Source organism: Leptosomus discolor, chromosome 16, assembly GCF_034619465.1.
Source record: "Leptosomus discolor isolate bLepDis1 chromosome 16, bLepDis1.hap2, whole genome shotgun sequence".
Lineage (NCBI taxonomy): Eukaryota > Metazoa > Chordata > Aves > Leptosomiformes > Leptosomidae > Leptosomus > Leptosomus discolor.
The window spans coordinates 1,691,379-1,716,597 of record NC_141406.1 but is presented as its reverse complement, the minus strand read 5'-3'; the positions used below and the strand labels follow the sequence as shown (position 1 = coordinate 1,716,597).

At 43.2% G+C, this 25,219-nt stretch overlaps 1 protein-coding gene across 11 annotated transcripts in view; it reads left to right on the top strand.

Annotated features, from left to right (window-relative positions):
* The window catches only part of MTMR3 (myotubularin related protein 3), a 79,464-nt gene that overhangs the window by 33,079 nt on the left and 21,166 nt on the right, over nucleotides 1–25,219 (top strand). For 9 of the 11 annotated variants that reach the window (XM_086474063.1, XM_086474067.1, XM_086474058.1 and 6 more), the window contains 7 exons: nucleotides 3,934–4,006; nucleotides 4,357–4,446; nucleotides 5,042–5,158; nucleotides 13,412–13,494; nucleotides 15,853–16,019; nucleotides 17,910–18,006; nucleotides 19,502–19,615. In XM_086474063.1, coding sequence (XP_086330189.1) covers nucleotides 4,004–4,006; nucleotides 4,357–4,446; nucleotides 5,042–5,158; nucleotides 13,412–13,494; nucleotides 15,853–16,019; nucleotides 17,910–18,006; nucleotides 19,502–19,615 — 671 coding nt within the window. In that variant the 5' untranslated portion in view covers nucleotides 3,934–4,003. Of the gene's footprint in view, nucleotides 1–700; nucleotides 731–2,896; nucleotides 3,022–3,933; nucleotides 4,007–4,356; nucleotides 4,447–5,041; nucleotides 5,159–13,411; nucleotides 13,495–15,852; nucleotides 16,020–17,909; nucleotides 18,007–19,501; nucleotides 19,616–25,219 lie in introns of those variants that run through there. The other 2 variants (XM_086474068.1, XM_086474069.1) reach the window with 2 other exon arrangements.

The window sequence follows — 25,219 nt, the reverse complement described above, 5'->3', positions numbered from 1 at the left end:
TTTCAAGCAGAACACAAGGATAGAGAATTAACAAGACTATCCTCTTTTTTGGTGTAACTTAATATACGTGAAACTACAGTTGAAAGGGCGACACAGTCAGTTGATAACAACCTTTTTTGGCCTCAGTCCTGACAAAAAAAAATAAATTATTTCTAACAATAAAACCAAGTTTCACTGCACTATGTATAACCTGTCTACTGTTTATATGCGATCCTGTTTATGCAGGAGCCTGAGTTTGATGGTGCTTTTTATGAAGATGTTTTCTTGGTCCGTTATCTAAGCTGTATTTGAACATTTCCATTTTATTTCTGGGAAATGTCTATTTCATGTCTACTTTCATGGAAGAGCTGCTTATTTGCCAGGTGCAGTTAAAGAAAACGAGAATTCTGATCCCATTCTGCAGCCCATGAGAAGAAAATGGTGTGTGTCAAGGTAGAATAGAATTCTTCAGCCAGTTCGTGCTATGGCACGTTGTATCAAGCCGTCCTTCAGAGCCGCGCGGTGTGCTCCTTGTCCTGGGTAGGAGTCAACAGAGGGGCTGCTTGGAGTTGGCAACGTGAGGAACGGTCCCGTGGCGCTCTTCAAGCGAGGGTCAGAAATCCCCGCGCCAGGTGTCGCACGGTCACGGCGGTGCCTGTTCTGTGCCCAGGGCTCACCTGGAAGAGCTCGCTGAGCCTGCGGCTGGGAGCGGCTTGGAGAGCTCTGGTGCGGAAAGGAGCTGAGGCTGCAGGTTTGGTTTCAGACTCCATCTCGGCGTGGGCCGCCACTGCCGATAGCGCGTGGTTCCTGTCCCTGGTCCCAGCCGTGCGTTTCCTTCCCCTTGTGCTCCACGCAGCGATCGTGGGATCATGAAGGGAGTGAGATCGGCTTGTTGACATGATGGGAAGCAAATTATTTCTTTCAGTGTATTCATTGTCAATTAGACCAGTGTATCCATTCTAACAATTCAATGTTTCTTGCTATTTTTGCCAGCAGTTTTTACAAGGACTCTTGTGTTGTGGCAGTTAAGTTGATGAAGTGCTTCCCCAGTACCTAGAAGCAGTGTGAGCGTGCAAACTATTTGTTTTAGAACCAGTCTTATAGGTGGTTCTACCATTTATCTTGGCAGCATCATGGTTTCTGTCTGACAATCCTGATTAAAACCGAAACCACCACATTTTTTTCACACAGCTTTCCCAAAATTTACCTTAAAAAGGAAGATTCTCACATGCATCTAGAAACTACAGTATTATAATAGAAGCTCTTTTGCAGCTGAATGCAGCAATTAGAATAAGAAACTTGTTCTGCAGTAATTTGGATAGTCTCTGCTGATGGTTTATGCTGGATTTTAGGAGCACAGCTGTAAGAAAATTTAAAAGATCTAATTTTCTGAGCAAATGTTTTTTTTTGTTAATGTTAGTGGTTAGATAGTAAACTTTAAATATATAGCTAATCAATCTGAAATAAAAAGAACAATTTTGTTACAGTACAGTGCCCGATATATTAAAACTTTTCATCAGCAATACTAAGCATGCTTTAGATTGGTAATAAAGCTCATCTTTGTAATTAGGACAATGTTTCTTTGGTAATTGTGCTTGAAGTTGAAGGGATTTTCTGAAATAACAAGGTTGGGTTTTTTTTTTTTGCATTCAGGAGACTTTACTATTAATGTTTGAAACTTTTAAGTCGTACATAAATTGTCTGGATGACTTGTTCTGGAAAAGTTTGGTCTTAATGACTTGAACAGCGACTGCTATTCTGGAAGAGCAGAATTGGTGCTGGTGAGGAAGCAGTTGGCTGCAGAAGGCAGTCATGCCAACAGCCTGCTCCAGCAGCCCGCAGAAACGGTAGCTGAGGCGTCCTCCTCAGAAGGGTTCCTGCAAACGCGCCTTGCCTCTGCGTTGCTCCTCTGGCTGCCTGTAGGCCTGATAGCTGGCTGAACGTGTGAGCTTCTCCTTGGTTTAGGGCTGGGGAAGGAGATTTGTGTAGACCTTACAGATTTTAAACCCATCTTCTCTGGAATCATTAGTCTTCATTATATCAGGATATGCTGCAGAATTAATCCAGTCTGTGCCTGTGTTGATGGATGAGCTGTAAGATAGAGGTTGATTGGACAAATAAGGCCATCGCTTAGCCAGCCATCATTTTAAATCTGATTGAGCAGGAGGCTCATTTTTTTAAATCTTGGGGCTCAAGGAGAACGGTGCATCGGTAATCTGAAACACATACGGTGAGAACCAAGGGTTAAAGGTGAAACCAGGCGCGCTGGAGAGAACTGCTGGACCCCTCCTTTCTGGGTATCTTGGAGTCAAGAGTAGACGTGGTTGTGGAAGATAAGTGTGCCCAAACCCAGCCTACGTAAAATACCGAGTCATGCTGGAATCAAGCACAAACTCCTGTTTTGAATGCAAGGGCTGGAACTGTATGGCCTCTGATACACTAAAGATCAAACCTGATGATTTTATAGCCTTTTTTAGCTTTAATCATTGTGATTCTTTGAATATCCTCATCAGTAACAGCACAGGTTACATACAAACTACCTTCTTCCTCCTGTTTCTTTTGAAACAAAAATGTTAAATAATTCTGCCTTTTTTTAAACCAATATTAACAATAATACTATCTTCGTCTTGTTGTTGGTAGACAGCGTTTCTAGATTTCCTTTGTTGCTGATAACTTAAAAGAATGTTCCTACTCTCCATTGTTCTTGCAGGCATGGAAACTTCTGTGCTGTTGTTTTATTTTTCTGTATCAGTTTCCATAGTTGATAGATTCAGGCTTCTGTCAGGTCTTCTAGCTTTCCTTTTTCTTTTTTTTTGTTTAAAATTGGGATTTTATACCTACTTTTTGCTTTAATTTTTAGTGAGTTAGTGGCAGTTTCAGCTCGATTCTGCTCATAATTTTCTCCTCACATATATATATATATACCCCTACACAAACATGTCCTTCTGCAAGCTGTGCAATTTGGAATCAACTTGCAAGCTTTTATGTGCTGCTTCTCCCTTGCTCTGGGGGAGTTTATTGAGATGTGCCTGCGTAACAGAGGTTTGGGGGGCAGTGTAATGCTTTCTTCTCCTTGAGCAGTTTTAGACAGTGGGTGTTTTAGTTTCAGCGTATGTGCATCTGCTGCTCCTTTTCCCTCCGTAAATATTCTGTGCGATACACGGGACGTAGTTAGTGCTTCCTGCGGTGGTGGTGTGCTTGTGAGCTGGTGGGTCCAAAGCGGTTTTCTGTCAACCACAACACTGATAATCTGAAATATATTTATAAGTGACGTATGAACTGAGAAGTGACTGAACTTGACTGATATATTTTTGTTTGTGTCTTTTTAGTGCTGTAGATTGCAAAACCCATAGAATACCTTAATGAATCCTTTTTTTTTTTAAAAAAAAAAAAGCAAAGAACCAACTTGAATTTAAAAAATGGAATGTAAGATAAATCTCAAAATCAAATTGTTACTCCTGTATTCACTTCAGTCATTAAGTTCCTAATAGAGTCAATTGCATAAACTGCAAGACTGTATGCTGATTAATTTTTCCAGAAAATTTGCAGATAATAAAAGTTCAAGAGATTGTGAGATAGTAGAGAGAGCAGGTTGCTAGTGTGTAGTGATCTGGAGCTCTTGGAAAGGTTGGTGCAAGAAGACAGATATTTTGATACATCCATGGATGTGGAAAATGAGCCATAACTATAAAAGGAGGGATTGTATTTGTGTATGGATTCCAATTCGTATGCCAGAGTTGAAAAGAGATTACTTCAGGGGGATCCAACGACCTGTGTTGTATAACGGCTCAGACTAAGTGATCACAAGGATCCCTTTGGGTTTGTAACCTGTGTGTTTGTGAATCACCATCTGCAGGTTTTCAAACAGCTGAATTCTCAGTCTTAAAAAGCTAATTTGTATTTGCCAAAAGAAAATGCATTTAACTTCACTGTTACCCTTTTCTGGTTTTCTAGATTTTAATAAGAAGTGAAGAAGAGCCTTGTGAGTAAAGACGAGGATCTCTCCTCCTGTTCAGGGCCTGTCATGGTAAGCAAAAGGGGTTGTAGGAACTGTTACAGAGCTTGAATAGGCTAAAATCTGAAAAACATTAGAGAATTGGTGTTTATGTTACTGAATTTTAAGCGTAGTGCTAGGCCAATGCTTTTTTCCTAATACTGTTGATCAGGCTGCAGGAAGGAAACCTGTTTGTAATATCATATTTAGTTGTTTGAGTGCTTGTCTTTGAGAGTTTAGTAACTTTAGTAAGTTACTGATACCTGAATTCTCTAAGCACTTCATCCAGTTTGAGCTTTTTGTTGGTCATTGACAGCTTGCTGTGTGGTGAAGGCAGCAGCAAGTGACAGCGCTGAAGTGAACTGTGACGCTTTGTTTTTCAGGATGAAGAGACTCAGCACAGCCTTGAGTGCATCCAGGCTAATCAGATTTTTCCCAGGAAGCAGCTGATCCGAGAGGATGAGAACCTCCAGGTAATCACCGTGCTGCTGCTCGCCAGTTAAGATCCCACTGTCTCCAGCTGACCTGTGCATTCTCTGGCCTCTCCGTAGAATTTTCATTTGCAATTGAGTGCAGGAATAGGAGAAACAATTTTCTTTTAAAATACCCACACCCTGTTGGCAGGACAGAACTTGTGCGTTATATTACAAGAGATTTCTTAGAGTGTCTGAAACATGTAGCCATTACTTGGGTAGTAATTTCAAGTGCTAGGTTTTATTCCATAGTTTAGAACTCTTGGTTTGGTTCAAAAAAATGACACTAAGCTGGTTAAATACTACCATCACTGCTTGTTACTGAAAATGCCCAAGTCTTCATTGCTTTCCCTGACCAAGCACTTACTACTCAGGAACATGAAGAGAAGATGAAGAATAATTTTTTAAAAAGACTACAATTAGCCTCTGAACCAACCCTACTCCAGGCTTTTCTTCTTGCCGGTAATAGCCAGGCTGAATTCTCAGGAGTGTTTGATTTTTCGTTTTATGATGATGTGTGCTTGAGGTTAAGCTTACAGGAGGTACGTGTTTTTTGGTAAATGGTGTCTGAAAGACTTTTCTTCCCGTTCTGAAGGTCCCGTTCATTGAGCTTCATGGTGAGAGTACGGAGTATGTAGGACGAGCAGAGGATGCCATCATTGCCCTTTCTAATTACAGGCTTCACATCAAATTCAAGGAGTCTGTTGTGAATGTAAGTGTTATTCATGCTGCTGTGGTGATACAGGTATTGTGAACTCAATCCACATAAGAGAATTTAGGATAAAAGTATGAAGATCTTGCTTTTAAGGTTAGTGTTAATGAAAAATCTCTTTATGATGTTAAATGACATTTTCCAGGGAGAACAGATACATATTTAGGCACCAGAAGATGACTCAGCGCCTCTGAAAATCAAGCTTCATAAGGAAACTTCACGTCACTCAACTTCACCTTCCCTTTCCAGCTGGCTGTGTCAGCCATTTGTTCTCCCTAAGCTCTGTGTATACTCAGCAGAGAAATAAAAAGGTCTTCAAAGGCTGTTTGGGGTTCCTAAGCTACATTTTGTGCCTTGCTTGGAGCTTCAAACGATGGAAGTAGGGCCAGCTACTGCAGTTACGTGCCTGAAGCTGGATGGTCTGAGTACGGTCACTGGTGTAAGATCTGTGAACTGGACCTCATCTCAGATGCCTACGTGTTTCTTTAAAGAGCTTTATGCTGAGCAGCCATTCTTAAAACTGGTTACGTATCCAGCTACTTGTGATCGCAGACACAAATTGAGTGGGTGTTGTATGGTCCTTGGCAGCAGTGTGATGCTGGCCTGCGCTAGTCTTCCTCGTTGTGACACCGCTGGTGAGCTGTGTAGAATCTGATCGGACATTATACATGGCACAGGAGTGCTCTTGTGGATATCTGTAATAAAACCAGTAAAATAAAACCCAAGGAATCAAAGCTTTTTTTTTTTCCCCCCTCCTGATGATGTGTTTTTTACCCATCTCCTTATTTTAAGGCAAGTCCTGACACTGGCTGGTTGTTCACAATTGCCACGTGTCGGTCACAAATCCTGCCCTATGCAGTGGTGAGTTAAGTGCCAAAACGGCATCTTGTTCCAAAGCAGAGAAAAGGGAAACAAAATATGGAATTGACAAATGGGCAACACATCCATGGCTGGGACACGTGCCACAGTGGTCTGGAACATGAGTGAGGTCTGCTGTGCACCTCGCTGATTTGATTTTTTTTTTTTATGCCATGTCAATCTTAAATTTAAATTGTTTTTTTTTTATTGTTTTGTGCCAGAACTGAATTAACAACTCTGTAAAAAATGTTGTTTACTAACTGAAACTCAATCTTTACTGGTTTAGGTTGTCTCTAATCATACAGTTATGTTATCTACAGACTTTGAAATGTGTCTGTGTCACCGTTCATCACTGTTTCAGCTCACGAGTTGTCAGAGTAGTAGGCTGAATAGGCATGTCTGCTAGGTTGGTGAAGGTCTGTGTAGAGCATTGAAGTGCTAAAATTCATGGTGATGTGGGGTTTTTTGGCAAACAAAGGTATTGTTTCTGAACATGATGATTGCCCAAAATGGTGGAAAGAATTTTATGATGACAAAAATTTAATTGTAAATTTAAGGGCTATTATCTTCCACTGGTGACCATCCAGAGGAGGTGATACAAATATCTGCATATGCAGAGGCAGCATAACTTCGCTTTTCTCTTACTCTGTAATCAGTCCTGAAGAGACTTGAAAGTGAAGTGGCACCAAGCATCGGGATGGTAGCCACAGGTCAGCCAGGAGCTGGGGTGCCTTAGGTGCAGTCCAGGCAGATGCAGCTCTACGTGCTGCTGGCAACAGAGAGATGTGTTACGAGGCATGTGTTTTATAGGAGTCCTTTGCTGCTTTGTGATACAAACATGAATTCTCGGGCTGAATTCTGCCAAGGGGCTGGCTACAATAAATCTATGTTTTATTCCTTACTGTTAGATTATTTTTCTTTAAATTCAGAGTCTGAATGTTGTATGAAATTGGCAACTAAAATTGAGAAAGCGAAAGACTGAATATTTAAAAACAAGTACGTGAGAAACACGAGTAGCCCTGGAAATCAAGAGTTTGTCCTGAGGAATGCCAGGAAATGACAGCGTTACTTTATTAGAGAAGCCACTAGTGCGTGTACTGCAATTACTGTCATATCTGTCCTTAGGATAATTGGGGGTATTAATTTTTAAGAATTTCCAATTTAATGTTTTTGAGCAGTAACAAGAATTGATGTTTTCTTAAATAATATTCTTTGTTTGTGTTCAGGAAAGAGTCCATAAAAGTTTGCCACTATTATCATGGTAATTTTGCTTCCCTGACTTCCATATCCATTGTCCTGCCCTCTCACTCTGTCTGCTGTCTCCAAGTTGTTAGTCCTGCTTCATATGTCATTGTTACTGAGAAAGATTCAGTTAGATAGGGTATGGGGTAGAGCAGAATATAGATCATACTTCTGTAACCACCAGTAAGAACACAGTGTAAACTTTACTGGAATCCAAGGCAGACAGGATTTGGAATATCTTTAAGGGTTAAATATACTTGCAATAATTAGGCACTATATGTAATTGTTAAATTTTGGGCTAATAATTACTTTAGTTATTGTTGATCAAAATTATTGATCAGATGGTGATTTTCTAAGTTAAATCTTTGCTGAGGCATTTTTGATGGAGTCCATCTTGATTCTTTACTGTATTTGTGTCCCTAGAACTGTTTAGAAATCACCATTAAGACCACCTTTTAAAAACTGTATAAATGGTTACTGATGTTAGGAGTTGGGGGTTTCTTATTTTGAATGATTTTCATAAGAATCGCTATCCTGACTAAGTAGAATCATAGAATCACGGAATGGTTTGGGTTGGAAGGGACCTCAAAGATCACCTAGTTCCACCCCCCTGCCATGGCAGGGACACCTCCCACCAGACCAGGTTGCTCAAGGCTCCATCCAACCTGGCCCTGAACACTTCCAGGGATGGAGCATCCACAGCTTCCTTAGGCAACCTGTGCCGGTGTCTCACCACCCTCAGGATGAAGAACTTCTTCTTTACATGTCATCTAAACCTGCCCTCTCCCAGCTTCCAACCATCACCCCTTGTCCTGTCACTGCAGGCCCTTGTAAACAGTCCCTCCCCAGCTTGCTTGTAGCCCCCTCCAGGTACTGGAAGGCCACTCTAAGGTCTCCCCAGAGCCTTCTCTTTTCCAGGCTGAACAAGCCCAATTCTCACAGCCTGTCCTCATAGGAAAGGTGTTCCAACCCTCTGACCATCTTGGTAGCCCTCCTCTGGACTTGCTCCAGCAGCTCCGTGTCCGTCTTGTGCTGGGGGCTCCAGAGCTGGAGGCTGTGTGCCAGGTGGGGTCTCGCGAGGGCAGAGCAGAGGGGCAGAATCACCTCCCTCGACCTCCTGGTCATGCTTCTCTTGATGCAGCCCGGGTTACAGTTGGCTTTTTGGGCTGCAAGCACACGCTGTTGGCTCATGTTCATCTTAAAATCCACCAGCACGCCCAAGTCCTTCTCCTCAGGGCTGCTCTCAATCCACTCATTGCCCGGCCTGTATCTGTGCTTGGCATTGCCTTGACCCGGGTGCGGGACCTTACACTTGACCTAATTCCACACTAACAACCTTGTCACCTCAGCACAGTACTTCTGTGTAAGACAGAGGATTCTTAGCAAATATTACAGTGCTTGTAAACCAAGTGGATCCCCCTGTCTGAGCGTGCAGCTGGTCTGGGCAGGTGTTCACCTCTTGAATGGTGGGATATTCTCGTGGTAGAAATGGTGCTCCAGAGAAAGCAGCACGCATGTCAACCACTTGCCCCTTAGTAAAGGCGACTGCATGAAGAAAATGGAACCCAGTTAAAAATGGATTCCTGGTCTTTGGGTTTTGTACCTCATTGTTTTCTTTTTGTTTACAATTCATAGCCTGGCTGTCAGAATGCTGCTGGTGAAGCCTCGGTTAGAAGCACAGTGCTGCTAGACCACTTGCTGCACCCGTGCTTGAAAAGCAATACTTTAAGAGTCGATAATGCTCGCATTGCAACGCTGCAGAAAACAGCTGTATGCAGAAATCTTTTCCATGGATGATTTCCTAGATCACAGTAGTAATAGGAACATGGTGTTTTAAATGCAAAAACAAAAGATCCTGTAGACCGTGCATAAATTGGGGGGATTATGACATTCAAAAGCGTTGACTTACATTTATCCGTGGGATAAAGACACAGACTCAACAGTGATCTGTCAGGGCACATGGGAGGTTTGGTTCCCAGGCTGATCTCTATTGATTGGCTTTCCTTAAGAAAATTTCAAACGTTGCAGCTGGTGAGTGTTTCTGTCTAATCATTTTTCTCCCTTTAAGCTAATTGCATTTATGGGGGAATTAAAATTTTAGTGTAGTTTATGGAGCCATGGACTTGCCTGTAGCTTCTTTCAAAGGGTGGATTTTGGACACAGAAAAAGTCGTGCTGGCAGGATGAGGGAGACTTTCAGTCTTGGTGATTAAGTGAGGTTTAATATGAGCTTTCCCCTGCTTGGCCGTTAATGGCAGAATGGTTGGGTTGGTGCCTTCCTTAACTGTGTAGCACAGTTGTGGTTCATCTGTGCTGAACGGGAGCTCAGTCCTTGTTCTCAGGTCCTGATGCTCACATTGTTCACGTTGTGTGTGTGTTAATTGTAAAAGCAGAGGGGGGACTGAATGATTGCCTTCAATGCAAAACCTAAGTGTAATTAGTTGTAATTAAAAGTAAAATTTGCCTCAGGTACTTCTTGTAGGTTACATGAACAAGATCACACCTGGGGGGATTTGGCTTCCTCCACTGAGCAGAGTCCTTGAAGACCTTCTGAGCTGACCTTGCATCCTCGGTCCCTCCAGATGTCATGTTATACCGTGCTTCAGGACATACCACGCGCAGCCTCGGCCTCGTGCTGTTTACAGTAACCAGTCTGAAACATAACCCTGACATTATTTCAGGCTCTGAACTGGGAAAGCAAGAAGAAAGTCCTAATTACAGCTCATGGCCCGTGGGTGCCGCGTGGTGTCCTGGAGAGACTTGAGCCAAGCAGCCTGCAGGGCAGAGTGTCCCATAGGTGCTCGTGAAGGGGCTGACTTGTAGCAGTGGTCTGCTGCGTCCCACGGGCGTTGTGGGCAAGGAGTGAGCCGTGGGGTGGGTTGTTTGAGCAGGGTAAACATAACGCGTGCTTTTTCTAGCTGCAGGGCTGTGTTTCTGCAAAGAGCTCTTGTGCTGCTGTTAGATAACAGACAGTTCCTGTAATTAAAATAATAATTTAAAAAAATTTCTTTTCAGAAAGAAAGTGTTTTGAGTTGCAGAACGTTGCTATTGTTTAAAATGAGATGATTTTAAAGAAGAGACAGTCAAGAGACAGATCCTGCAAGAGCACGATGCTCTCGTACTCTCTGTAATGCAGCGCGATTGGCCTTGGCTGACAACGCGCGTTTATTCTCGCAAAAGCAAAGACGGCTGCTGCTCCCCGGCTTGGTTTCAATAGCCGTTGTTATGTGGGGAAGCGCCTGCGAACCGAATTGATGGCTCGTTCAAGAGCAAGCTGGCTGCTCTGGGTGTCTGACTTGCTGCATGCGCCAGCCTGAAAAACATAACACTGAAAATGGAAGGTTATCAGTGGGGAAGAATGGGGAATGAAGGCAGATAGTTTTACAGAGTTTTACTGGGGGAAGAGTAATGGACAGGCAGGAGATTGAAAATCCAAGAGGATCAGAGGACAGATTTTTATGATCGGAAAAGAAAATTAAAAAGATTGATATGAAGATTGCCCTGAAGAAAAACCTGCAGGTTCTAAGGAAATGGATGGTGAGCTGCGTGTAGCCTGTCAAGAGAAAAAAGAATGGCTGTTGAGCAGAGGGCAAATTGAAAGGGCGTAGAACAAAGAGTGACTTTGAAAGAAGGAAATTAAAAATCATGCAGGAGTAGAAGAATACTTAGTATGTCATTAGAGTGCAGACAGGAGGAAGAGGAGCCAGAACCAGCCTGCGAGGAGGAGGGAGCGCGGTGGAGAATTGCTTAAATGAAGGTGGATGTGGGAAAAAATGCAATGAAGGAGGGCTTGGAGAAAGAAACAGGAATATTAACAGACAAAGCAGCCTTTGACTAAAAAAGCAGGTCTTCTAGTGTCTCAACTCATTTGGCTGGGGAAAGGTGCCTTACTTTCCATATTGGTGCTGTGTAAGTCAATGGTAGATTTAAATAATTTATTGGGTGTGTGTGAGTCTGTCCAGTTGGGAAGATAGAATGGAAGATGCTCCAGTCAGAGGTCCATTCCAGTCCCTTAATTTGACAAAACGACCACGATTTATCTACCTTGCAGATTAGAATCAAGTAGGAGAAGGTGTGAGAGAAATTAGCAGTTACAATAAAAGGGTTAACTATGCCAACAGTGCGTCTAATCTGGTCTGTAAGACGCTCTGTTACATTGATATCTACGTCTGTCAGCGTCTGCACTGTACTCACTCTCTGCAGTTGAACTTAAGGATGGCAAATAAAGAGGGGGCTGTCTCCCAGGAGGGGAATCCTCATTTCGTGTGCCCCTTTGTGTTCCTCGTTACGTAATTTGTATTAGACTACCACAGACCTTGAAATGGGAATAATACCGAAAGCATGGACCAAAATTCAAGTTCCAGCTTTATTTGAATACCCAAACTACTGGGCTGAGTCAGTCAGCACCATCTTGTCCAGTCTCCTTGTGCATGAAGTTTCTGTTCTTTAATGGCCCAGTTACAACAAAAGGAACAAAGAATAACTTACCCCTGCCAGCCTCACTGGTCATGGGAGATGAGGGTTAGTACTTTCTCCAGCTAAAGGGAGTCCAGCACTGCTGCTTGGTTGTGGTCTGCCTGACAAGGGCAAGGATAAAGGTCGAGTATTAAGATGATACCTGTCTGTTGTATTTTGGAAATTGTGAGCTCTGGGCAGTTACTCGAGCTTTTGCATTCAGAAGAGGACTCTGGACTTGGACTTTTGAGTTGGCAGGGAACGTAAGGTGCAGCTGGGAGCTGCACCTGCCTTCCCAAGAGACATGAGGGGTTTGATCACCCTCCTGGGCACAGCATTTACCATTAGCTTTGTCTAGGCATCTTCAGGCTCAGAGTAAGTTTTCTTGTGGTTCATATTTCTGGGACATCTCTTTCCCTTGCCTGCTGTTTTTAGTTCCATTTCCTTTCTTCATTCCACTGCAGTCAGGTACTGCTTAAGCTTTGTGGTGCCTGCGTAGAAGCTGTCTTGATTCCTCAGCCCCGATCCTTGGTTGGAGGTGACCTTCAGAGACTTGTCCAGGGTCATATGGAGAGGCAGTGGCAGAGCAGGGGCTTACAAACACAGCTTGTAAGCCCCAAGCCAGAACTTACCCTGCTGGATCGTACTCCTCTGGTGGCAAAGAAGATAACAGAGTGTTTGGGTGTTTCTCTGATGGTCTTTGTGTTGAAGGAGCTCGATGGTGGGGGTTTTATCGTCTTGCATAATGTTCAATATAATCTAATAAATCATTCAAACAGTTTTACTCCTTGTATTTTTTATAGGTATTAGCTAAATTCCTGTGTTTGGAATCTATAGACAGTTATGTGTGAGATAGTTGAATACTACCTTTTGTTTAAGACGATCACAGAATGTCAGGGGTTGGAAGGGACCTTGAAAGATCATCCAGTCCAGCCCCCCTGCCAGAGCAGGACCACCTAGAGCAGGTCACACAGGACAGTAATGTACATTTGCCTGTATCAGGTAAAGGCCCAAAATATTAATGAAACTACTGTTTTCATCTTGTGGTTTCTTCCTATCTTTCAAAATACTTGCCTGTGCTTAACATGTTTTGCTGATCAAGCTTCTGCTAGTTAGATGTGCCATAAAACATAGATGCGTGTAACTACACCTTTAAAAATGAGTGATTCAGCAGTATTACCCTAAATACGGCTGCTTTGATCATGAGCGTTGATCTAAACAGGCCAAATGTTTTTTCCCTGAAGAGGAATGGGGTATTTTCCTATAACAAGCATCTAGACTGCAGCAGTCTGTTAAGGTGGATCTTGCTTAGCAGTTAATTTTTGACACCAACAGCTAAAATTATATTCCCAGCATCCCTGAATTTGGACCTGTAAGAGAGAAAGATGTTTCTAGGAGAGGGAAGCTTGTGGGTTTCTGCTGCTTTGCCTGCCTTCACATTTGTCACCAGTGCTGCAGTCTTCTCAGCTGTTTTCATGTGATCCCTTAAGCTTTTTTGAACTGCAGTAATGGAGCTGACACTACTGATCCATGGTACCATACTGCAGAGCTGTTGAAGCAGTTATACTTGGTTTGCTTTGGTTTTCTCTCTCTCTTTTCAGACTCCATGTAGTCCTATAATAAGTCCTTGTAAGATATGCAAAGAAATTATGGTGTTAGTGCTGTTTGAAATAAAATGATGTAATCTTTTTAATTGCAGGTTCCGTTGCAGCTTATAGAAAGTGTTGAGTGCCGTGATATATTTCAACTTCACTTGACTTGCAAAGACTGCAAGGTTATAAGGTATGAAGAGGCTGCATGTTGAGTGGGGGGTAACCTTGCTTTCCACGTGCTGTGGACAGCTGTGACATTTTAAGGAAATGGTTTTTTCTTGCTTAGTGGACTTGCTTTCCCTCAAAAGATTTTCTTTTGTCGGATTTTGCATGTGATAGCATTTGTAAAGAGGATGGGAGCAAGAGGGCCTGGGGTTTTGCTTGCTACAATACAGTAGAGCAGCAAACCTTGGTCTGAGGCTACGTGGCTGATCTTCATTTTATTCTGAAATTAATTTTGGTCTGGCAGCAATTTCCCTGCCTTACAGTCCATTCTAATGTGTTGCTTCAGTTAGTTACAGGTTGCAGAACTAGATAAAACCACTGAACACTTCTTGGAAAAGTGTTTAGTAGAGATTTGGGATGTGGAGGGTTGCGGTATGGGCACGTGCAGTCCTGGGGGAACCTGTGGCCTGGACAGTATCAGCCACCCACGTTTTTAGCGGCTGGGAGGGTACAGTTGGTGTCCTTAGGTAGCCTGTTGGAAAAGAAAGTGAGGGAAGAAGGTAAAGCCGGCTCTGCAACCCAGTAAAGTAGGTAGAAGGGAGTATTTAGTTGTGTCTGTCTGTCTGTCTTTCAGCAGACTTCAGGGTCTGCCCCAGGAGTCTGAGCTACTGAGCCTGAGCTACAGCTATTTCCTACTTTTCTGCTGCAGAAATTAATTTTGATCTATAAACTTTAATTAACAAGAAAGGAACATTTCTTTTTGATTAAATGTTTGCTGGCAGTACCTTTTGTATAATGAAATGAGCCCCAGTCATATCTGAGCACTCAGAATGTTTAACAGGCCAGCTGCTTCCTGAAATGCTGTATTTTGATGAGGACTGATTTTACTTTAGAAGTAATATTTAGTTTAATTTGAATTAAATATTTAACTTCCTCTTAACTTGTAGCTCTTGACATTTAAAAAAAAAAAGTCACCCTTCCTCTCTACATTAATTTGTTATTTCTCTTCAATTGTAGAATGAATACAAATTATTTGTATTTGTGCCCTTCCTTATGACTCTCCCTTCAAAACGGCATCTCCGAGAGTCAGTGCTTGGTGGCGCTGGCCGTTGGAGGGCCGTGAAGTGTGGGGCTGAGAGACCAGGTTTAGAACGTGTTCGCGAACAAAGTAGTTTGTGTTTCTAATAACATGGCTCAAGTGAAGGTAGTACTTGTATTTCCACGCTAACTTTAAAAGAATTTAGAAAGAAAATGGGGTCTTGAGGGTGAGATGTATCTTGTCTGACTGGATATTTAACCAGAGCATTATCAAGTCTAAGCTAGCAGTCTCGGCGTGCTTTATAGTCAGTGACGGGAAATAAACACCTCCAGGCTGCAGTTCCTCGCAGCTATTTAGACTCATTTCATGGGTTGGACGTGTCTCTTTCCTTCCGCTGACTGACTGTTAGATATGTGTAGGTAGGGGTAATAAATCCTGCCCTTAGAGAATACAGATGCTATCATTAACCATGAATGCAGTAGAACACAGGCTGAACTGAATGTAAATACTTGGTGAATATTTTATAACAATAAAGTCTTGAAGAAATCTGTCAGAGAAAATAAATCACTGATTTCCACCCTTTTATTCTAAAGAGTTCAGGAATCCTTCTTGAAAAGACAAGCTGATGTAATTTTATGGACTGCTTTGAAGATCAGTTTCTCCTGTGCAGGGAATATTCTTGCTAGTTGTTGTTGTTGTCTGTGGGGTTAGGCAAAGCTTGGTTTCAAAAACATTGCTTGTGCTTCCCACCAAGGCCAGAAAGAGAGTCTTGGCATATCAGATAGGGGAATAATGTATGATTTCAGATACTGGAGTTTGTCCTCATTACTCTCAAATTAAGTGTATTGATCAAAAGGTTATTTCTCTGATAAAAAATGCGTTCTTGTTTACGGGAACACGATGCGTAGATTATAGCATGTAGGTGATGGGTTTGTGAGTTTCCCTCTGAGGCCACCGGTCAGCCAGTCTGTAACGCATTCCTGCCTTTGTGCGGGAGCTGCAGGCTGAGCTCGGTGATGTTGTCCTTGGGTTGACACTAAACATGCCCCTGAACATCTCCCTCATTCATGACTGGCAGGGCACACTGCTGTTTATCCACAATCACAGAATGTCACTTCCCTGCTTACAGTTGATTTTGACTTCCGAAGTGTGCGTTTCTGTACGAATACCCAAAGGTTTCATTTTTACCATCCATTAGCATGTACGTAGAAGCAGAACCGAGTTATCAGGAAGATGCTTGTTCTCACTTTTTGCTTTCGCAGATGTTTTCATAGTCAGCCTGTCAGATCTTACGGTGGTATCTCTTACTGCAAATTAATAGACCAATGGTTGTTTTTGGGACAGGTGTCAGTTCTCTACTTTTGAGCAGTGTCAAGACTGGCTTAAGCGACTGAACAATGCCATCCGCCCTCCTTCGAAGATAGAAGACCTTTTCTCGTTTGCCTATCACGCATGGTGCATGGAGGTGTATGCTAGTGAGAAGGAACAGCACGGGGATTTGTGTCGGCCAGGTATGTGGAAACACTGGGGATCGTCACAAACGCGTTGACTAGTAGCTGCCTGTTTGCTGAAAGCCAGAACTTTCCAAAAAAGTTGTAAACAAATTCAGGTCTGTGCTGTTGTAAACTGAACCGAGGGGGAAATCAAACCGAATATTTCATTTTCCTGTGTTTCTTTTAAACCCAACTAGCAGTACGCAGCATCGATGGTTGGGGGATCTTTCCAGTATTCTCATTTGCTATCCAGAAAAATCCTTAAGGATGTCTGGCAAGTTTTAATGGCCGTTCCTCAAAGCAGCTGATAACGAAGCCCGTCCTCAAGTGCTGCAAGAGCGTGTTGCTGTTCCAATAAAAGGGTTATCTTTTTTAAAGAAAAAAGTCACTGCTAAGGAAGAACGTGCCAGGTTGTTGGCTGGAATGTATTGTCCCAGCTTCACCTCTGCACTTGACAAAGGTTCAAAGGGCTTCTCACAGGGCTGCCATCTCTGTGGAGCCATCCAGCTCTTGTAAAACAGGGACTGGAGGAGCTGAGCTACTGGAGTACGTGGCTGGAAGGTAATAAATTCAAGCTCATGCAGAGTTCATGTGAGAAGCGGGAATTGTTGGCAAGCTCCAGGCTAATGGATCTGGCGATAGGGAGGGTGGAGAGAACTACAGTGTCTGTGTGATGCTGAGAGTAGCCTTCTGCAAAACTTGCACATCACGGGAGGCAGAGCTAGTTCCTATTTTACCTATTTCTCTACATTTATCTCTAATTGTTCTGTAACATCATGTAAAAAATTGTTTCTGACAGGTACACTTGCATCTTTGAGGTAAATATGTGTCTGCGTATCTCTCAGGTATTGAAAGACTCAAGGGTTTTCTGCAATATGTAATGGAAAGATGTGGTACTTAAAGCATTAATTTTTCACAGATTCCCCCCGTTGGGTGATGCTCTGCCTCATGATTTAATGATACAGTAATTTAAAGAGACAAGCACTGGACAGACTTTCAGAATCACTTTCGCTAGTGTTGCTCACATGCTCATTAGATTTATCACATTTCTTAGCTCTGTGAACCTGGACATTTTGTGCCTTACTCTCTCCTACATTTTTGTTGAGTACCTTCTAATTCTCTGTACTTTCTGTCTATCAGAATAATTACTCTTTATTGCTGTTGTATATTTTTCAGTTGTATTTTGATACTTTTAAAAAAGTGTTCAGGAAATAAATGGAGCTCGTTCCAAGTCTTTAATATATTAAATCCGGGAATTTGTGAGGATCTTGTGACTGATATTTGTGACGAACAATCATTAATGCGTTTTATCGTCATATCTCCGCATGACTCATGGAGGAATAATGTCCAATTCACAGATGGAAAAATGAGCTGCAGGTTAAACTACAGGGCTTGTCATACCAGAAACCTGGGGCTGAAATGGTGTACTGAATGGAGACTGCCCAAGTCCCAGACCACATTCCAGATATTACCCCTTCACCTATCAGTCTGACCAGAGCTTCACATTCTTCTCTTTGGTACCAAATTCTGCTGAATTTCAGAAAAGACAAACTACTAGCGTTTTCCCACTAAGACTGCTGGTGGATCCAAATTGCTTTTGCTGGTGTGCTTGGTTCTGGTCTGCAGCATTATTGTTTCTTACATGAATGTACAGAGAAAAAGCCCTTGATGGACTTCGATGCTTCTGGAGAGTTGACCAGGGAGAGCCATCAGTACAAGCTGTGGTTCCCCTGATGGGGGTTTTCAAAATAAGCTTGTGAAATGTAGATGATGATTTTGGACTATTCCTTTCTCTCTTCGGTTTTTAATGAGTATGAGTGCAGTGGTGGTTTTCCCTAACTATTTTGAAAGGTAGGAATCTTACTTCTTATTTCACATTTATTTTCCCTCTCTGCTTTTGATACCCAGGAGAACACGTAACTTCAAGGTTTAAAAATGAAGTGGAGCGGATGGGGTTTGATATGAACAATGCCTGGAGGATTTCCAACATCAATGAGAAGTACAAGTAAGTTATGTGGGCTGCTGATTCACAGCCAAATGGCATCTCAAAACACCAGTTTTGTTATAGCAGATTACTGGAACTTTTTCCAAGTTCTACAGCTCCTAATAAGGGACAACTAAAATTACAAATTTTTTTTTTGTGGTTTTATAGAAAAAAAAGTGCTTCTGTGGTATTATTTAGTGTTTTATTAGCCGCTACGATTTTTGTAGGCTTAGAAATACCAGATTTTGATGTGCTTGCTGGAGGACTTCTTAGAGAATAAGCATTCTAATGGAAGAAAGGGAAGCCTCAAGTGAGCAAAGAGTGGAGTCTGAACTTTTAAAAACCATTTTTTTATTGTGTCTTACTCTCTGACTTATGACAAAGACTTGTATTAAAAACAAAAAAATTGTTTGGAAGAGTTAAGCTCGTAGATCCTGAAAATACGAGAAAACACTTTCTGTGGTCCAGAAAGCATAGACAAATGTCCTCTCCAGCTGCTGGAGCAGAGAAAGGTGTTCCTCCATGCACGGCTGGTAGGACAGAGTGTACTGGCTGATCCCTAATCCAATTCAGAGCAAAGCCAGCCATAACACTTTGTGATGAAACATGTTTTATTGCTCTGTCTTTGCAGGATAATGACTTGCAGCTGGTAGTTGGTGTCACTGCAGGAAGAATATCCACCGTGGTCTCTAAAAATCTAGGGAAGAAAAAATAGCTATCCCTTACATATTTGATACTGAAGAAAAAGGAAAAAACTTGGTGTCATATGGAAGCAGAATGACACAAATGACTCCTGTCCTGCTTGTGGCCAGCACTTGAGACAAGAGCGTTTTTTTCAGGATGATTGATACATGTTTCTGACCAGAACGGTCACGTTCATGTCTCTCCTTCCTGTGCAGTAAATGCATCTCTGTAAGGGGATGAACCAGTTTGATTCAGCAATCTATTGCATTCACTACTGACTGTGTGCCCTGTTCTCGTTGGCAGTCGTGGCTTTATTGGTTAAATGGTAGAGCAGGAGGTGCACTGAGTAGAAGAATGTTCCCGTTAGCCTGTCAGATTCCTGCCTTCACCGGGGGTTGATTAGCCAATGTACTTTCTCCACACTTACACAAGTTTTTTTAAAGCCCAGGGTGGCTCTGCTTCTGAGTTTTGTGACCCAGAGATCGAGTGTCTAACTCCTTAGCATGGAGAGACGTGGAATTCCTTTTCTGTGGTCCAGTTTATTTCAGCAGCTGGAGTTAAAAATCGCCTACATGCAAATTTCCCGAGAAAACACCAGCTTGAATCTTCTCCTTCTGAAATGCATTTATGCACCTCGATGTCCCCAGTGCTTTATGTACATGCAAAAGAGGAGTTAATTAACATACAGTAAAACAGGAATACAGAAAATGGCAGCTTGCCGAGATGAAGAGCTGTCAGGTAGCCTGTACTGCTCATGTGTGTGTGTTGTCTGGGAAGTGCGTAACTGCTCTGTATCGCTGACATTCAACCCTTTGCACCACTTCTCCCACAGGCTCTGTGGTAGTTACCCCCAGGAAATCATAGTGCCCGCCTGGATCACGGATAAAGAGCTAGAGAGCGTGGCAAGCTTTCGGTCCTGGAAGCGTATCCCTGCTGTTGTGTACAGGTGAGGCTCTTGCAGGTGGAACAGCTTTCACCAGGCTGTAAATGGGATGTTCAGCAAATAAAAGCTGAAACAAGTTGTAACTGGGAATCTGAGCTTGTAATGACAGGTGTTCAGGCTCCTCTGCGCCCTGGATGTCCCCTCACTGAGCCTGCCGGCCTTTAGCAAAAGTGTTAAAGCTACTTTAAAATAATGTTTTTATCATTTATTCAAAGTAAAGAGAGGTCTGACTTGCATCTTGCTGTATTTTCACATGTAAAACATCATGGGGAGCGATGCTTCGTGAAGGCCCAGGACCTGCCAGGGTAGAGTTGGAGATCTAGGCTGGGAAGAGGCAACAAAACCTGGCAGAGTCCCCTCCGTGCTGCCTGGTGGTGTGGTAGCCAGGGCTGGGGTGAGCTCCTGCTGTGCCACTTCAGAAGGATCCCAGCAGCAGTGTCGAGAAGAGGGCCTCGGGACAAAACACCACCCTAAGGGTTTAGGTCTCAAACAGGGGTGACAGGACACCCCCTCATGTGAGAAAACGTTCAGACCTGTGTTTAACTGGCAGCAAAGCACGACCTGTTAGGCCCGATAGCTCGGGGTCTTTGTCTCTACACTTGCTGCCTGTATGTGTCTTGTTTTATACCTATTCAAAACTCCACGGATGTGTGAGACAGCCGCACTGTTGGCCCGTGTCAAGCCGTACCTGAGGTAAGGCAGACTCCCTGCACGTTCACTCTGAGTCGGAATAATGGTTTGTGTCTTTTAATTGCAAGCACACGTAGGAGCTGTCAGCATTTGCATCTCCCGCAAGTCATTCCCAGGGCAGTCACCTCAGTTAAGATCGATTTTATTTTTTTTTTTTAATATGAAAATGAAAAAATGTAAGATGAAGACATCAACACAGCTGAAGAAATGCTAAGTGGCATCTCTGGCTAGGTGCTCCTTTGGTTTTTCTCTAATTTTCGTCTGGCTCTGATGCACAGACTGCAGTATAAACGAGGGCAAATACCAGAATTATTTAAGGGAGATCTAAAACTCCAGTTACAAAAGAATGTACGTGTTAGGTCTGTCTACATATTTTAGATAGTTTTAATCAGACAGTCTCTTCCTTAGATTGAGTCCAGCAATTCTTCGTAACAAAATTGCTTTTCCGAGATACTGTTTTTTGGCAGCTTATTTAGTAAGAAAGAGATTTCGGCATCTGTTTGGGTTTTTTTCAGATCTTCTGGAACCTGTCATTTAACACTGTGGCCACTTTTCCAGTGTGGTTATCCTCCCATAAATGTTTAAAATGTTTTTAAAAAATCAGATGACAAAGGGATTAAAAAGATACTGAATACTGATAATTCCATAAAGTCTGCCTAGCCACCCATTCCTTCTAAACAGACAAAGGGGAAAAGCTGTTCTCCGAGTGGCAAGCTGAAGTTAGAGAGCAGTAAAGCTGCCAAAGTCATACGCCCTGGGTCAGAGGAGCAAGTGCACAGGAGTTAAGAGCAGGCCACAAAACATTATTTACCTAGTTCTTGTTCTGTGAAGGGAGAACAAATTACCTTGTGGCAGCAGACCGTTATCTTCAAACCCTCCTGCCTTTTCTCCTTTTTTCTTCCATCTAATAAAGGGGTTTGTGCAGGCTCTTTCTGGATGTTAAGGAATTGCTCCGTCTGCTCTTCAGCTCTGGGAGGGGGGAAAAAATGCTCTCCAGCACATGCTCATTTTTCAAGACTTTAGGTATTTTGTTATTGTGGTAATACATGTAAGCACGTGTGGTATATACATGAGAGTACTGTGGTTTATAGACGGGTTTGTGTTCAGCTTTGAACGCTGCGTTTCAGGCCACTGCGCGCCTTTTGTGCGCTCGTCACCTAACTGGGGTACACCTCACCTGCCAGCACGCTTAGCCCAGCTGAGCATCCCTCCTTCTTTCCTCACTCTACAGGGCAAGGAAGTCACTTCTTTGCGGTCTTGGGTACAGCTGGAATTCTGGGCCATTTATGGGAGGGTGATGTAAATGTTCCAGAGAGCTCATAGGATGAAATTGTTTAATCCCTGGCATTCCGTTTTCTGCAGTTCTGATGAGACTGTGTTAAATTGCCACGTAGTTTTTCATCTGTAATCTTAAAATCAGCGGGAGGAAAGTTTTTTCTCTTTTTTTTTTCTTTTTTTATTTTTCCCCTTATCTTGACATTTAGTGATAGTTTCTTCAAGACATCCCATTCATCACTCCATGCTGTAATAGAACTCACATCAGCTAGTGGTTGATGATCTGTATGATTGGAAATCCATGGTTTTGCTCTGTATGTGTTGCCATAAAAATAGCTCTTTTTTTTTCCTTACTTTTGGAGGCATAAAGGACAAAAGCTTGCTCAGCATTTTTTTATCTATTGAAGATGATTCAGGGACTATTAGTTTTATTATTGATTGCATTTTTAAAATCTGCTCTTTTTGCTTTATCTTGGAGGAAAAAAGATAATGATTTTTAAAAATTTGTCCGATAACTTGTCTCGAATATTGAACACTGGGACAGGGAGACACCAGAGACACAGACACTTGGCAACGAAAACCTCGGCTGCTCCTGTAAAGCATTCAGGAGCTGTGACTGTATGCACAGGCTGAAAAGCTGAGCGGGCTGAATTCGGAGGCAAGCTTCGGAAATCTCTGTGGAGATTGGACTGTCAGGAGTGTTGCTTCTATTTTATGATGAGATTTCTGGAAAATCTCACACCCAGCTTCTGCAGTTTTTCTCTCTTTACAATTTTTTAGAATCTAGGCACGTACTTATGTAGATACATCTGGCCTGTAACAGGGTTTTTGTTGCTTATCTGCTTTGGTCCCGGAAAATCAATGTTAGGGAGAAGCCTTTTTGCATTTTGCGGAAGGACGATAGAGAAGACTTCATACAGTGTGTCAACAGCGTCCTAAACTCCTGAGAACCTGCGTGGAAATTAGCCGTGTTGAAGGTGTGTCTCTCTTGCCCACTGCTGAAGGGGATTACCCATGCAGGCAGCACTTCTGCCAGCACAGGAGGCAAGGGGAAACAGAAAACCGCTGTGTGCCGTACTTGCTGAGTGCTATTTGAGATTTTTTTTCCAGTGGCAAGTACTGGTAGTTAAGTAATGCTATGGAGGGGGCTGTTCTGAACCTTCCTTGGCGCTCCCTGTCACGAGCGCTGGGTGGCTTTCTTGTTGTACTTAAAAGGTTGCTGGAGCACAAGGGAGGTGAAGCACATGCAGAGGTGGACGTACATCGCATGGTTGTCCAGGGCTTCGAGTTAGCTGCTGGGGATTTGCTGTTGAGTTGCTGTAGGGAGGCTGCATGTGGCTTTGTCTCCAGAGGGTTAGGAAATTTGCAGTGGAGGGTTTGCTTTAATTTTTTTTATTTTGGTTACTGAGATCTGAGTGACACCATCTGATCCCCAGCTCTATCTCTAGAGACCTCGGAATCACACTTAAACTATTTGCTGTTTTCTGTTCCCATGGCCAGGCTGGTTGGAATGAGTATGATTCCTCAGACCGCCAACATTACCGTAAATAGAATTGTTTGCTGATTTCTGCCGATACATCTGAACGTTGCGTGTTTGTGCAGGCTTAGGAGTGTCAGGGCTTCACAGCTATCAATGAACTCCACTTTTGGCCTAATGATGCTTTATTATTTGTGGTGTAAATGGGAGGCAAGGACCCGCAGATGAAAATATAATTGTTTATGAACCTCTGAAGGTGGTTCTGCAGGCAAGTAGTAATGAAATCTGGGACAACATATGGAAAAATAAATGAGCTTATCTGGGTGTTCAAATAGATTTTTTACATGTTAATGATGTTTTATTTTCTGTTGTTATTTGTGCAAGCATAGCAGGGAACATGGGTGGCCTTTCAGAGGATGGGATGTATTTTTTGCAGAACTAATTTGGTAACAATAGAGCTGCTTCTGGGCAGCTATTCATTTCCACAGAAATATATTTATTTTCCTTTGCATGCAGTTGGCTGGCACTTGGCGTAAGTGCTGTGGCATTCAGATGGCTTTTCCTTTGGTTCCATTAATGCAGTGTGTCCCTTGCTTCTCTCCTCCTGCTGAAGGAATTTTGTATGAAACAGTTACAAAAGAGCTATGAAAAATACTCAAAATACCGTATCACCACCTATTTTATAGTTTAAAGTTTTTGCAGCAGGGAGCCTTAACCCGAGGTAAGTGTCACTGTGGAGCGAGCGGCAGCCGCTGTGCCCCGCGGTGACACTGCGGAGGTGGTGCTGCTCTGCGCCTGACGGGGCTTGACAGCTCCGGCAGCACGTTATAAACCAGCTTGTCCCACCTCCATAGCCATTTATTAGAGCGGTGAGAGGAGGAAGAGTTAAGATTTATAGGTTTGGGTGGGCTTTTTCCTGTTCAGGGCTGTCCCAAGTCGACTGTTGATATTTGCTTAAAGATTCAGCTGACCCTCGCCACCCGGTTGCCTTGTTGGAGGGAATGAACCAGCTCTTGGTTGACGTGAAGCTGAGGTGGCCACTCTGTTTGCAGGAAGACTCTAAAATCCTTTGCTGCGTTGTAACATGCAGGAGCTGTGACTGGTGCGTGCATACTGCATGCGTACGGGTTTGGGGCAGGAACGGCGTTGCCTGGGGACACCCGTGCCCGAAGGGATGTGTGCCTGCAGGCCGTTTGAGTAGAGGAGACCAGCCTGTGGAGGGCTGGAGGGATACTTCAGGTGGGGTGTGAGGCAGGGAGAAAAGGTTTCTAGGTTGCTCAGCATCGTTGACTTGCCGTGTGGCCTGAGGGAGGTCGTGCCTCTCCTCGGCGTTGGCCGCTCCACCCGAGCTCTCGTTTCGGAGAGCTGGGCCTCCGTTCTGCCGTGGCCCAGGGCCCCCGAGGGCAGGGTGCTGCTAGCGAAGGTCAGGAAGGTGGCTGTTGGTGCCAGACGTACACACTGCGGTGAATGGGGAGTTACGTTTCTGTTGGCAGCGGTGGGACGTGCCAGCATGCAGGCTGTAGGTGAAATTACAGCAACAGTGCGCTTCGGTCCCCTCTTTTATAATAGATTATAGGGGAGAGTGTTAAAATCTTTTTCAGAGAATGTTTGCAATGGTTGGATGCGTTTTAATTATTCCAAATCTGTTCTTTATGTGTAGAACAAGAAGCTGGGTCAAATTTAAGAAAATAATTACTAACTCTTCAGACATTTTAAAAGAAAAAAAATCTTAGGTTTTTTTTTCTGTCACTCCCCAGAAGAAGATAGCTGCGTTCAAGTGAGGTCGTTCGTCCTTTCTCTGCCCGACATATCTTTTTTATTGATAGACTCATCTCTGTACTCTGTTTGCCAGTCCTCTGAAGTTTTATCAGTACATAGAGTGCTTGCAATTTCTATCACATTTTAGAAGAAAAATATTCTGTTAATAAACAGCATTTCCCTTTTCAGTGCTGTTTAGGGGTCTGTAGCAAGATTTATGTTCTTGTGGACTTTGTTATTTGCCAGCCTGGCACCACACTGGTGCTTACGGGTGAGAGCTACTGGGGCTTTTCGTCAGCTCCTCGGTGCTCTTCTGCTAGCTATGGTCGGTGTTGGGAAGGCAGCAGCTGAAATACTGCCCGCGGAGAGATGGAGAAGACCCTCACATAGGGGAGGAGAAGCTGAAA